Source organism: Bombus bifarius, unplaced genomic scaffold, assembly GCF_011952205.1.
Source record: "Bombus bifarius isolate JDL3187 unplaced genomic scaffold, Bbif_JDL3187 scf7180000008537_frag, whole genome shotgun sequence".
Lineage (NCBI taxonomy): Eukaryota > Metazoa > Arthropoda > Insecta > Hymenoptera > Apidae > Bombus > Bombus bifarius.
The window spans coordinates 3,789-17,056 of record NW_022884714.1 but is presented as its reverse complement, the minus strand read 5'-3'; the positions used below and the strand labels follow the sequence as shown (position 1 = coordinate 17,056).

Sequence of the window (13,268 nt, the reverse complement as noted above, 5' to 3'; positions counted from 1 at the left end):
TAATAATATAATAGGATTAAGCGAACATTTATTTTCACCAACTTTAATCCTCTCCAGTGCCAGTACTCCTGCGCGCAGCAGGTTAGCCGAAACGTGGAGTTTAATTGCCAATCGCATTAAACATCAGACAACGCTACCATTTAATCTAAATTCAAAAATTAACGGCAACACAACCAAAACGAACCAAACAAAAACGTAACAGTATGCTTTGGTCTGGATTCATGACCTGATTCATCGTTGTCAAGTTCACCATCCAAAACGTAAGTGGTTGGACCTTGCTGTTTGGAGCCATATTTTGGCTAAAATATTGAATGAATAATAGCTTGTGCTTTTATAACAGAAGAATACTTTGATATTATTGTTTATAATCTTACCTGTGATGTAATTATCTGATGCTTAGTTTTCATTGCTTCATCCGCAGCTTGTCGTTGAGCTCTTAATTCGGCGTCTTTTCGTTTTTCAGCTTTCTGTTCTCGACGTCTTTGTTCAGCTAATATTCGCTCCGCTTTTTCTTGTTCTTGTAAACGTTGTAAACGCTGTTGCTCTTCTTGTTTTCTTCTTTCATCGACATCCTTATTCTGTTTTGCTAATAAAATTTTTTTGGCTTTTGCAATCAACTTTCGTGCTAATTTATTAGCAATCGCTTTTTCTGCAATGTTTGCATTTTCCGAAGCTTCTGTTTGTGCAGCAGCTCTAGTGTTTTGTTCTCGTATTTTTGTTGCGTTTGTATGTATGTATTACAGTAGAATCTGATACTGTATTATCAATATTGGTAATAGCATTTTCTGGGATAGTCTCTATACGGTGATGACCCTTTTTCTTCAAAACTTTCGGCGTCTTTGTAGTTGAAGGGCCAGAGACTGATTGTGGCATTTCAGCAATTAAACTATGTAAATAATCCATAGTATCTTTAAACTAGTCGTTTTTAAATTTTTTAACATCCAAGCAATAATTATGTATATTCGATATATCTTTGGTAATCATTGCTTTAATCTCATTCTTTGATCTAGTACTCATATTTAAAATCTACAAATAAATTTGAGGCGCAAGTGTTGTCCATGATACTTGTAGCTGCTGAATGTAGATGTCGCGCTGCTGGGGTACTGCTGATTTTCTTCCGCTTTTTGATGCATCCGGTCGCCGGGATTCGAACCCGGATCCCGAAACGTTCGTAACCTAAGGCGCTAACCACTGTGCTGCCGTCGTCCGACACTAGTTAGTCTCGAGTGGTGGTTTTTGCTGTTTAGTGCCGCCACAAATTCTTTATAAGTATTTAATATATACATTAAAATATACTTTTTAATAATACGCAGCATAATGTAATATTATGGTTGAAATTATGACATATATAACAATCAATATAAACACATTATGTTTACTTCTATTAACTTAGAAGCATATATAAATTATTTAAAAAAAATATTTATATGAAATAATAATAAAATAATGAAGTAACGTTGAAAATAGAATCTAGTTTAATTATACAATACAATATACTTAAAAATACAATATACTTTAATTAACAAAATAAGTAAATAACGAAGTATTTATTAATATTATTATATAGCATTATATTAAATTATTATAATATGTCGGAGGTGAAAGAACACCGGAGTCTTTGGAATTTTGGTTAATCCCGCAACATTGTAACCTAGAGTCTACTATAGCTGTAATTAAACAATTGTAGTTATTCAATCCGATTGTAATTGTTCGCGAGTTGTGATAATGAGCTTGGGCTCGAGGCGACAGTCAGTCGCCGAACGTAGCCGCGGTCACGGGATGAACGCTTTGTCTAACAAAGGTATGGAGTAATTCTAAGCTCTCCTTAAAAGAAATATTCGTGGCGACACGCGACAGTAAACATTCCAACGGTTTCTGTCCCGTGGATCACCACACGCAGACCCTATTCTTCGAGTAAGATGATTGCCAGATGTCTTTAATCTTGTGCATTAAAATAACCTCATATCCATCCGAACTAGAGTCGATACGAAGTTCTATCGGATGGTTCGGGTCAAATACCATTAACACCGGCGCGTCGGTCAGGGCGGAAATTACCTTTTGCCTTATTTCTTCATGCCTGTCCGTCCAAGTCATGTTTTTATTATCGGAAGTAAGCGCATACAAGGGTTTCATTACCCGTGAAAATTTAGGGACGAATTTTCGGAAATAAAAGGCTAAACCTATGAACCGCCTAAGCTGTGTCACGGTCGTTAACGCAGGTAAAGAACTCAAGGCGTGCATTTTACCCGGGTTGGGACGAACTTCTCCGTCGTAAATTACATATTCCAAATAGAGTACCGATGCCTTTAGAAAAGAACATTTTGAAAAGTTAAAGGAGAATCCGGCTTACAAGGGTATCTAGTACGGTGTGCAATCCTTTTAGAGCTTGATCTATCGAGTCGGCAATAATTAGGACATCATCCAAATAGGCGACAACGTACGAATGGCACGTTGGCTGTTATACGTGTTTTCAAAGGAATCTCAAGAATGATCTCTCGTTTCGTTTGTTCGCAACATCGAAATCAGCAGCCGCTGTTGAATAAAACGAAGGAAAGTGTAGTACAGATCACTCCGACCAAATGATTTCTTATGTCACCACAATTAAAAAGGGTCAAATGCTACAGAAGACTTGGCATGCGACTACTGAGGATTTCCGTAGTAAAAGCTTTGATGGTTTACAAAATTGTAGCAAGGAAGAACATAAATATTAGAATATTTAGACAAGTATTAGTTGCAAAATTATTAGGGTTGTCCGAAAATGTAAGAATCCCCATTTTCGACGGAGTCGGCATAGCATCGCCGTCCGGAAAATGACTTCCGGAAGAAACATTAAACGCGCACGCACTTATGTTTTGCAAATAAAGGACATCGAATGGATCGAACAAAGGCACGAAAGAATTCGAAGAAAACAACAACTTATTATCCAAATTGTTCATCGAGTGTAATCAATGCTGTATACTTCCTAGAATTAGGATGAATACGGATTTGGAGAAACCCACCGGCCATGTCCAGAATAATAAAATATCTCGCTTTTGCAATCTCGCGACTTGATCCGCAATGAGGGGTAAAGGATACCGATCCGCGACCTTATATTTATTTAGTTCTCGAAAATCTACCTATCATCTATTTGAACCATTGTTCGTCTTCACGAGTAACACAGGGCTCGCGAACGGTGAATTACTAGGCTTTATGATTTTTGGCTGTAATTAAGTCGCTTGTTCTCTCACGTACTATTCTGCGCTCGCGAAGTCTATTAGGACTCCTTGTACGGCGATGTTAGGATCAATTAATTGTACTTCTAACTGGCCTGTATTTTTTTGTACGAGTACTTAGGGAACCCGTAACGGATGAATCTCTGAATTTTCGGAAAGAAAGATTAATCGACTTTTGTCACTACCACGTACCTCATTGTCAACTGTTGAAGTGGTTACCACTTCTAAGAAAACTCTACATCTGGTCTTTTTTAGTTTTCTCAAGCACTAAAGCCATCGACAGCGTGTAGACAAAATACTGCGACGAAGTCAGGCCATAAACAGTAGACAGGCGACGTTGGCTTCGGGGTTTTTCAGTTATTAGGTAACACAGCTAGCGTGCGGATCTGGACCAGCTCAAATTGTATTTTTACTTATTACACTTCTATTTAAATATATTTTCTACCTTACAATTTATCCACGTGTTTTCTCTGTTTACACACCGAATAACCTCAACAGGTTATGGGCCCAGGGCTGTAAATTGCAAGGCAGCAACGTGAAGTGAATAAATTGTTAAAGTGTTGTGCTTAGTAAAATAAGGGATAGTGCTAAAATGGAATCAGCAAGTGCGAAGGTCGAGATGTTACGCGGCGAAGAAAATTGGCTCCAGTGGCGTTTTGTTATGCGTACACTTTTGGAGGAAGATGACGACCTGATCAACGTGTGTGAAGGGAATTTGTGTCATCCAGGTAACAGCGCGGAGAAAGAAATCGCTCGTGGAAGATTTTTGAAAGCAGATCGATTAGCGAGAAAATTAATCGTGACCTCAGTAGGAAAGAAACCGGTGGATTTTAACGAAGCGATGAGATCCGAAAAGAAAGAGTTATGGGAAACAGCTATGAATGATGAAATGAAATCGCACCATGAAAATAAGACGTGGATACTTGTAGAAAAACCTAAAGATCAGAAGGTACTTAACAATAGGTGGGTTTTAACGATAAAGCTAAATCCGGACAACTCGGAACGATACAAAGCGCGACTTGTAATAAAAGGGTGTTCACAGAAAGAAGGCATAGATTATAAGGAAACATATATTCCCGTTGCTCGGTTTGACACAATTAGATTAATGCTCAGTATTGCAGCCAAAAATAATTTACACCTCGGACAGTTCAACATTAAAACCGCATTCTTATATGGAAGTCTGAAAGAAGATATTTATATGAAACAACCTAAAGGTTATGATGATGGTACAAATCGGGTTTGTAAATTGCTAAAAAGCCTATATGGCTTAAAGCAGTCTCCAAGATGTTGGACGGAACGTTTCACAAAATTTATCTTGAACTTAAAATTTTATCAGAGTAACGCAGATCCTTGTTTTTATATTTATACAGAAGACGACAAATTAATGTTGATGACCATATACGTAGACGATGGACTGGTAGCAGCTTCAGACGAATCTTTAATTGATAAATTCTTCGATGATTTAAATAAAGAATTCAAAATTACGAGTTCGAAAGAAGTAAAGAGTTTTCTTGGACTTGAAATTAATAGATTAGAAGATGGTTCAATATTCATTCATCAGAGTAGGTATATCGAAAATATATTGGAAAAATTTAATATGAATGAGGCAAACAGTGTTTCTACACCTATCGAGACTAATTGGAACGAAAGTAACATAGGCGATAATGATTGTAACGCACCATACAGAGAAGCCGTAGGGAACTTAATGTTTTTACAAACCGTAAGTAGGCCAAATATTAGTTTTGCAATAAATATAGCGGCGAGACACTTAGAGAATCGAAACCAGTATCAATGGAAATTAGTCAAACGAATTTTGCGCTACATAAAAGGGACCGCAGACATGGGACTCTTATATACAAAAGCAGGCAGTCTCGAAACCTTTAGCGACGCTGACTATGCAGGCGACAAAGAAACAAGAAAGTCGACATCAGGCGTTGTATGTAAGTATGCGAATGCGGCCATCACATGGCAATGTAAGCGACAACAATGTATAGCTCTATCTACGACCGAAGCTGAATATGTCAGTGCAGCCTCAGGAGCGAAAGAAATTATGTGGCTAAAGAAAATATTTCTTGAATGTAAATTAGAGATCCTTAAGTATATGCTATGTGTAGACAATACTAGTGCCGTGAAATTAATTAAGAATCCAGAATTCCATCAAAGAAGTAAGCATATTGACGTAAGATATCATTTCTTGCGAGATTTATACAATAGAGGCGAAATTGATATAACGTATGTAACAAGCGAAGAGCAATTGGCAGATATATGTACAAAGGCGTTGCCAAAACCGAGATTTGAATATTTAAGGAAAAAGTTAGGTTTGAAAAATAAAAAAGATATTAAGAGGTAATTGTTTGTAAACATGTAGAGTTTTTAGGGAGGGTGTCGAAGTGATTATTACTTCTCAAAAAAAAAAAAGAGGAAAAACTCTACATGATCTGTTTAGTCTTCTAGTTTTTTTTTGTGTAATAAATTAATTTGTATGGAAAAGAGAAAGGCGGCTGGCAAATGTACGTGAGAAGGCATTGACAAATTAATTTTCAGATATTTACGACAAGAGTTAGAAAATATTAAGAGATAATTTGTAAATTTGAGATAATTGTTTGTAGGGATGTAGAGTTTTAGGGAGGGTGTTGAAGTGGTTACCACTTCTAAGAAAACTCTACATCTGGTCTTTTTTAGTTTTCTCAAGCACTGAAGCCATCGACAGCGTGTAGACAAAAGACTGCGACGAAGTCAGGCCATAAACAGTAGACAGGCGACGCTGGCTTCGGGGTTTTTCAGTTATTAGGTAACACAGCTAGCGTGCGGATCTGGACCAGCTCAAATTGTATTTTTACTTATTACACTTCTATTTAAATATATTTTCTACCTTACAATTTATCCACGTGTTTTCTCTGTTTACACACCGAATAACCTCAACATCAACTTCATTAACATCGATCTCGTTTTCAGCTGTTTTATTACAGGCATTAATTATTTTTGTTTTACACATAGCGAGGCTATTTTGTGTAATATTACGTCAAAATCTTGGCTTAAAATTTGACGAGCAATCGCGATATCGTATTTTTAAATAACTATCAGCCAGGACATGAAAAATTTATCTCTAACCACTAACACCTGCAACGGACAAGATTTGAGCGATACGTTTAGTACCAATATCTCTTATTCCTCGCATTACTACTATATCAATCGTTCTTTTGCCAGAAATTCTCAAGACTACGGATTCTTATTTAGCGAACACTCGGCTCCGAAATCGGGGTAAAATGGAAACGACTCACCCGGATGGCTTGATCTACCAGTTGGCGCCTCCATTACGTAGAAGTCGATTCGACACTCGGTATTGAAATTATATTCAGGGCACTGCTTTGTAAAGGATTTTCCTCCATAATCAGATTGGTAGCTGCGCACCATGCAGCGGAGTCGAAAAATTGATAGGTTCCACACTCGATTTTTGCACTAGCGACGGAATTAACTCGCGCACGATGGTCGTACGCTCATGCACTGTTATAACCGGCACTGATCCCACTTCTGATGTCGGGTTTACATTAGAATTAGGGTTAGGGGCGTGAAATGAATCTTCGTTTCGGGTTACACGTTGTCGTTATGCAATAGAGAAGACATTGACTAGTGCAAATACGATTATTATAGAACCGGACAAGTAACCGTGGTAGTTAGGTGCTCGAGAAACTAATGACAATGATCCTAGGTTCAATAACGAATCCGCGGTCGACGGGATGATAGATGAACGTACTCACAAAATCTAAGTCGGGTTAAAACGTGAAATAACCACTGATCGCGAAGATGTTACTCTTTTCATCGATGAGATCGCGAGCGAGAGTGACTTTCCCGTCGCGATGATGCCACAGACGAAAACTATATTGGGGTGTGTCTAAGGACACGAGATCATCGGATTCGTCGAGAAAAGCCTTCGTTCAGAAAGTAAGGGAAATTGGCGTTGCTGCTAATTGGTCAACCTCCATATCAGTGGTTAGAAAAAGATGCTAGCCGCCCTGGAGGGAAAGTTGCTAGTGGGAGACGCCGCTCGTTGAAAAATAGGTCTCCCCTACTTTCCCCTAGTTGGGACAAAGACTGTTTGTCTGTTTGAAGGACTTTAGTTGACTAAATCTTAAGATTTATAACGGGCCCTCGGGCTAGCTGAACATGTACTGCGGAGACGCATCGACATCTGGCAATCATCTTACTCGAAGAATAGGGTCTGCGTGTGGCGAGCTACGGGACAGAGACCGTTGGAATGTTTACTGTCGAGTGTTACAACTATTTCCTTTTTAAGGGGAGCTATAGAATTATTCCATGCCTTTGTTAGACAAAGCGTTCATCTCGACTGACTGTCTCCTCGAGCCCAAGCTTATTATCACAACTCTCGAACAATTACAATCGGATTGAATAACTACAATTGTTCAATTACAGCTATAGTAGACTCTAGGTTACAATGTTGCGGGATTATCCAAAATTCCAAAGGCTCCGGTGTTCTTTCATCTCCGACATACATATATACTGTAATATCGAAAAATAAGGATAGAAATTTTTTTTTCGATTACTTACAATTTATTAATATTAAACTGAATATAAGGATATAAATTGGACAGAGAACGATATTTATTTAACGGAACTAAATGCAATACTCGTATCTATATCAAATAACTTTACAGTTATTTGATCACTCTCGTCACAACGAATCTAACACACACACACACACTCTCTCTCTAACAACTCTATCAATTCTCACGACTCTACTCTTCGACGACTCGAAACCTCTAACGACTCTACTCTTCAACGACTCAATTAGCTCTGACTCTCGCAACACACTCGCTTTTCGACTCGCATACTCTGACCTCCCTGTCGTCCGCCCTTGAAATACGAAACCGTCCTTCTGCTCTAACGTTGTTTCTTGTTTTTCTCATATCTCTGTAAGAACTAGGTGACTTTAGTCACATAGGCGCTCTTAAATGTAAACGAACCACAGAAGGACGACGTACACGGTTTTTTCTATTTTCAACCGATCTCTAATTCAAATCTATTCTACGATATTACAATACCTAGTCCTGAGAATGTTTCGTGACATTCTCACCAAAGGCTTAAATAGAGTTAAGACTCAGTATTTTACCAAAGTTTTGGGGCTTGTAGAAACTACGATCAAAGGGGAGTGTTGAGAAAAGTTAGGTTCCCATGATCGCTAGTTACTACAAGCTAAGTTGGTACCACTTCTAACGACACTGTTTTGTCTTAGAAGTCGACCACGTGTTAATTGACTAACTGTATCCTGTGTGTTAAGACTTGTTGTACAAGGCGGAGAAATATAGAGAGAAAAATCTAATCTGTGTGAATCGATTAATTATCAACCGAAAACCTACATTAATTAACAAAATTTGTAAAAATCAGACTCCAAGCAAGAACAATAAATAATATAACCAGATATGGTACAAAACAGCCATTGCCACTGGTTGTAATAGAACTTGAACCCAAAGCTAATAACAAAGAAATCTTTGACATTAAAAAGATCATAAAAACAATAGTAACAATTGAACCACTTCGTTATAAAAGGACATATCGCAATGCATACGGTGCCAACAATACGGACACACAAAAAACTACTGCAACAAAAACCCGGCGTGTGTCAAATGTGCAGAAAACCACCTAACAACAAACTGCCCATACATAGGAAAAATAAACGAAATAAAATGCTATAACTGTAATGGAAACCACCAAACAATAGACAAAGGAATGTTAATACCAGATCACTAATTTGGGTTCAGAATCAGGCACTCCACGATAGAGGAAATTCACAGGCTCATCAACGAAATTTTACTAGCAATAGAAAAGAAACAATACTGTTTAGCTCTCTTCATGGACATTGAGAAAGCATTTAATAAAGTGAACCATGAATACCACTTACAAACAATGAAAAAACACTTCCCGCAACAAATCCGCCACTCACTCAAGTCATACTTAAGCAACAGAATCTTTGTAATAAAAATGAAGGATGTATGTTGTGAAGTAAAAGCATCAAGGCAGGGGTACCGCAAGGAAGCGTCTCAGGACCAATATTATATACACTATACACGGCCGACATACCAACAACTACCAACAGCAAAATACTCACATTCGCAGACGACACGGCTGTACTAGTTAGGCACACTAATCCAGAAACAACAGTCACATTACTACAAGAGCATATCACAAAAATAGAAAAATGACTACAAGATAAACAAATAAAAGTAAACCCCAGTAAATACAACCATATTAAATTTACACTATGAAAACGGAAACCACCAAATATTCAATTGAATGACGCGCACATAACGCAAACAAAGCAAGCTAAATACCTAGGACTCCACATAGACACACAACTTACATGGAAACAACACATTAAATCAATTATAGATAAAATACGGATATAAAGAAGGGAGATGTACTGGCTAACTAGTCGAAACTCTAAATTCACCATAGGAAATAAACTAAAAATCTACAAAACGATAATAAAACCAATTTGAACGTACGGAATACCACTATCGGGGACAGCAGCAATGATCCACATAAATAAATTAGAGTTTATTTGGAAGATATCGTAGATACTGAGAACAATAGTCAACACCCCATGCAATGTCAGAAACGAGGATATACGTAAAAACGTCAAAATATCAACGGTCAAAGAAGAAATACGCAGAAAGAAAACTAAAAAGAAAACTAAAAAGAAAACACCCCACTGACCACACTAATGAAGTTAAGCTCGAAGATGGTATCCCGCTGGGGATCCACCAAACCATCCGGGAGAGCACGGTCGCCCTAGCGGTGGTGGCGGAACCATACAGAGTTCTGGATGCCCCGGAGTGGGTCGGAGACACGGACGGAATGGTTGCCGTCACCTGGACATCAACGCCCGGGGCGTTCGCCCACGGAGCCCTGCTGGATCGCGGCAACGGATACACCGCGGTCGAGTGGGCAGGGATGATGGAGGTGGGGGTGTACGTGTCACCTAACAGCGGACGGGCAGCGTTCGAGGAATTCCTAGACGGAGTTGGCGACTGCGTCAGGCGACGACTCCCCCGACAAGTGCTCGTCCTGGGAGACTTCAACGCGCACTCCACGGAATGGGGGAACGCCAGGACCAACGCGCGCGGCCGCACGCTATCAAACTGGGCCGCGGGACTTGGACTTCTGTTAGTGAACAGGGGCTCGACCAGTACCTGCGTGACGTGCAGAGGGAGCCCATTCTTGACATAACATGGGCCTCCCCCGAGGCATTCAGGCGGATCTCAGGCTGGAGAGTGGCCGAAGGGGTCGAGACGCTGTCGGACCACCTCTACATATTCATGGAGGTGGACGCACCTGGACCTGGAATGCCGACGACAAACGACGGGCACGGCCCGCCGAGGGAGAGGCGCGCGCGCCCACCGCCCAGATGGAAAATAAAAGAAAGGAATGAAGATCTACTCTGGGCGGCTGCTATAGCAACAGCTTGGAGCTGGGAGGCCTCGACAACGACGACCGAAGCAGACGTGGAAGAGGAGGCCGAGAACCTCCGCTAAGCCACGACAGCAATCTGCGACGCATCCATGCCACGGGCCACACCGGGCACGGTGCGAAGCGGAGCAGTTTACTGGTGGAACCCCGACATCGCGGAACTGAGGACGAGATGTGTCCGGGCCCGAAGACAGTACCTAAGGGCCCGCCGCTGGCGACGACGCGACGCAGAAGAAGTCTCCTTGCGCTACCGGGCGTACCGCGCGCTACGGCGCTCGCTGCAAAAGGAAATTAAAAAAGCGAAGGACCGTGCTTGGTCCGAACTGGTCGAAACAGTCGAGTCGGTTCCATGGGGAAGGCCATACAGGACGGTGACACAGAAACTACGCGCGAAGGGCCCCCTGACAACGACGGAGATGGAACCTGCGCTGCTGACGCGGATCACCGGAACGCTCTTTCCCCCACAAGAAAACAGAGCGGTGGAACGGCCACGGGAAACGACACGACCGCTGGAATGGAGGGACGACTGGGAAGTCACGGAGGAGGAGATATGGGAGGCTACCAGAAGAATGACCTCTTCACGGTGGCACCGGGCCCGGACGGAATCCCTGGCCGGATCTGGGGGGAAGTGATGGGGGTCATGGCCCCCAGACTCCGGCACCTCTTCACAAGATGCCTGAGGGAGGGAGTCTACCCCCGGGCGTGGCGGACGACGAGACTGGTCCTGCTCCATAAAGAGGGCCAACCGACGACCTCGCCGTCAGCGTACCGGCCGATATGCCTACTGGACGAGGTCGGCAAACTACTCGAGAGGGTAGTCGCCGCCCGTTTGGAACGACACATAGCGGGCCAAGTGCCAGGTTTGCGCGAAAGCCAGTACGGCTTCCGGAAGGGGCGCTCGATGATTGACGCGGTCAGACGCGTACGAGCGATTGCGGAGGACATGGTCTCCCGGAAAGGCGTGGCGCTGGCGGTTTCCCTGGACATCGTCAACGCGTTCAACACCATGCCATGGGACAGGATAGTGACGGCCCTGGAGCACTTCGAGGTTCCCAGCTACCTCGTCCGATTGATCCGAGCCTACCTCGACGACAGGTGGGTGTGTTACACCAGTAAGGAAGGAGAGGAAAAGCGATCCGTCGAGCGTGGCGTCCCGCAGGACTCGGTGCTGGGCCCCATACTATGGAACGTTGCGTACGACGAGGTACTGCGATGCCCGCTATCCCCAGGCGCGGCCATGATATGTTATGCGGACGACACCCTAATCCTGGTCGAGGGTCGTGGCTGGCACGAGACGCTGCGCATTGGCGAAATCGCAACGGCCTGTGCGATCCGTGCCGTGAACGAACTGGGCCTAAGAGTCTCCCCTGCGAAGTCGGAGGCTACCTGGTTCTTTGACAGGAAGAGGCGAGGGACACCACCGCCCGGCCTATGCATAAACATGGCAGGTAAAACCGTCCGGGTGGGATCATAGATGAAGTATCTGGGACTCACCATCGACAGCCAGTGGACGTTCGAGCCGCACTTCGACTCACAGATCCCGAAGGTGTCAGCGGCTGCCAATGCCCTGTGCGGCCTACTACCGAACATCGGCGGGGCCGGAGACGCGGTGCGCCGACTTTACGAGGGCGTCGTTCGGTCACGAGTGATGTACGGGGCCCCAGTATGGGCGGACGACCTGATGGCAAGCCGTCGCAGCATTCTGCTCCTGAGAAGGCTGCACAGAGTGACCGCCATCAGAATCATTAGGGGATACCGGACGGTGTCTCACGCGTCGGCGTCCACCCTAGCCGCGTCCCCCCCGTGGGAGCTGCGGGCGCTGGCGTTCAAAAAGAGATACACCCGCCGGAGAGAATGGCATCCGGGAGAAGACCCCACCGAGCAGGCGGCTGCAAACGACACAGGAACCGCCGAGGAGGACACGTGGAACCTGTGGCGATCCCAACTGATCAACGGGAGAAGCGAACACCGAGGCGCGGTAGCGGTCCTACCAAACTGGGAGGCATGGAGGAGCCGCCACGGCCTCCCACTCACATTCAGGATGACACAAGTGATCACCGGACACGGCGTGTTCCGTGAGTTCCTGAAGAGAATAAGGCGAGAGACGACAGACACCTGCCACCACTGCGGAGAGGGCAGGGACACAGCGCAGCACACCCTGGAGCTCTGTCCGGCGTGGGAGCTGCCCCGCTACACCCTGCGGCACGCCATAGGAGAAACGTTGACACCCTCAGCGATTGTAGAAGCGATGTTGAGAGGGTCACAGGAATACGAGGCCGTCCGCCTCTTCTGCGAGCGAGTTATGCTCGCGAAGGAGCGAGCGGAAAGGGAGAGAAAAAAAAACTCTCACCCCTGCAGGATAAGACGATGGAGAAGGATGGCAGTCAGACGACCCAGAGCCGCCCCGCCACCACCCCAACGGACTACGACCAGAAGAAGTGACAGCGCTAGGGGCAACGACCTCCCCCTAACGCCTACTCAATAGCCGGCTCGAACAAGAGAACGCGAGAAGGGGGTGCAACTGAAGTTAATTCATAAGAGGTTCCTGGAGCACCCCTGTCACGCGCAGGT

General features: G+C 43.7%; 1 protein-coding gene across 1 annotated transcript; it reads left to right on the top strand.

The window, feature by feature from the left end:
- Positions 1–12,171: 12,171 nt before the first annotated feature.
- On the top strand, positions 12,172–12,936 carry LOC117213231 (the record flags this gene model as incomplete). The annotated part of the gene is made up of 1 exon (XM_033458595.1): positions 12,172–12,936. A coding segment is annotated over exon 1 (765 nt), but the record flags the coding sequence as incomplete, so codon positions are not given.
- Between the last annotated feature and the right edge of the window lie 332 nt (positions 12,937–13,268).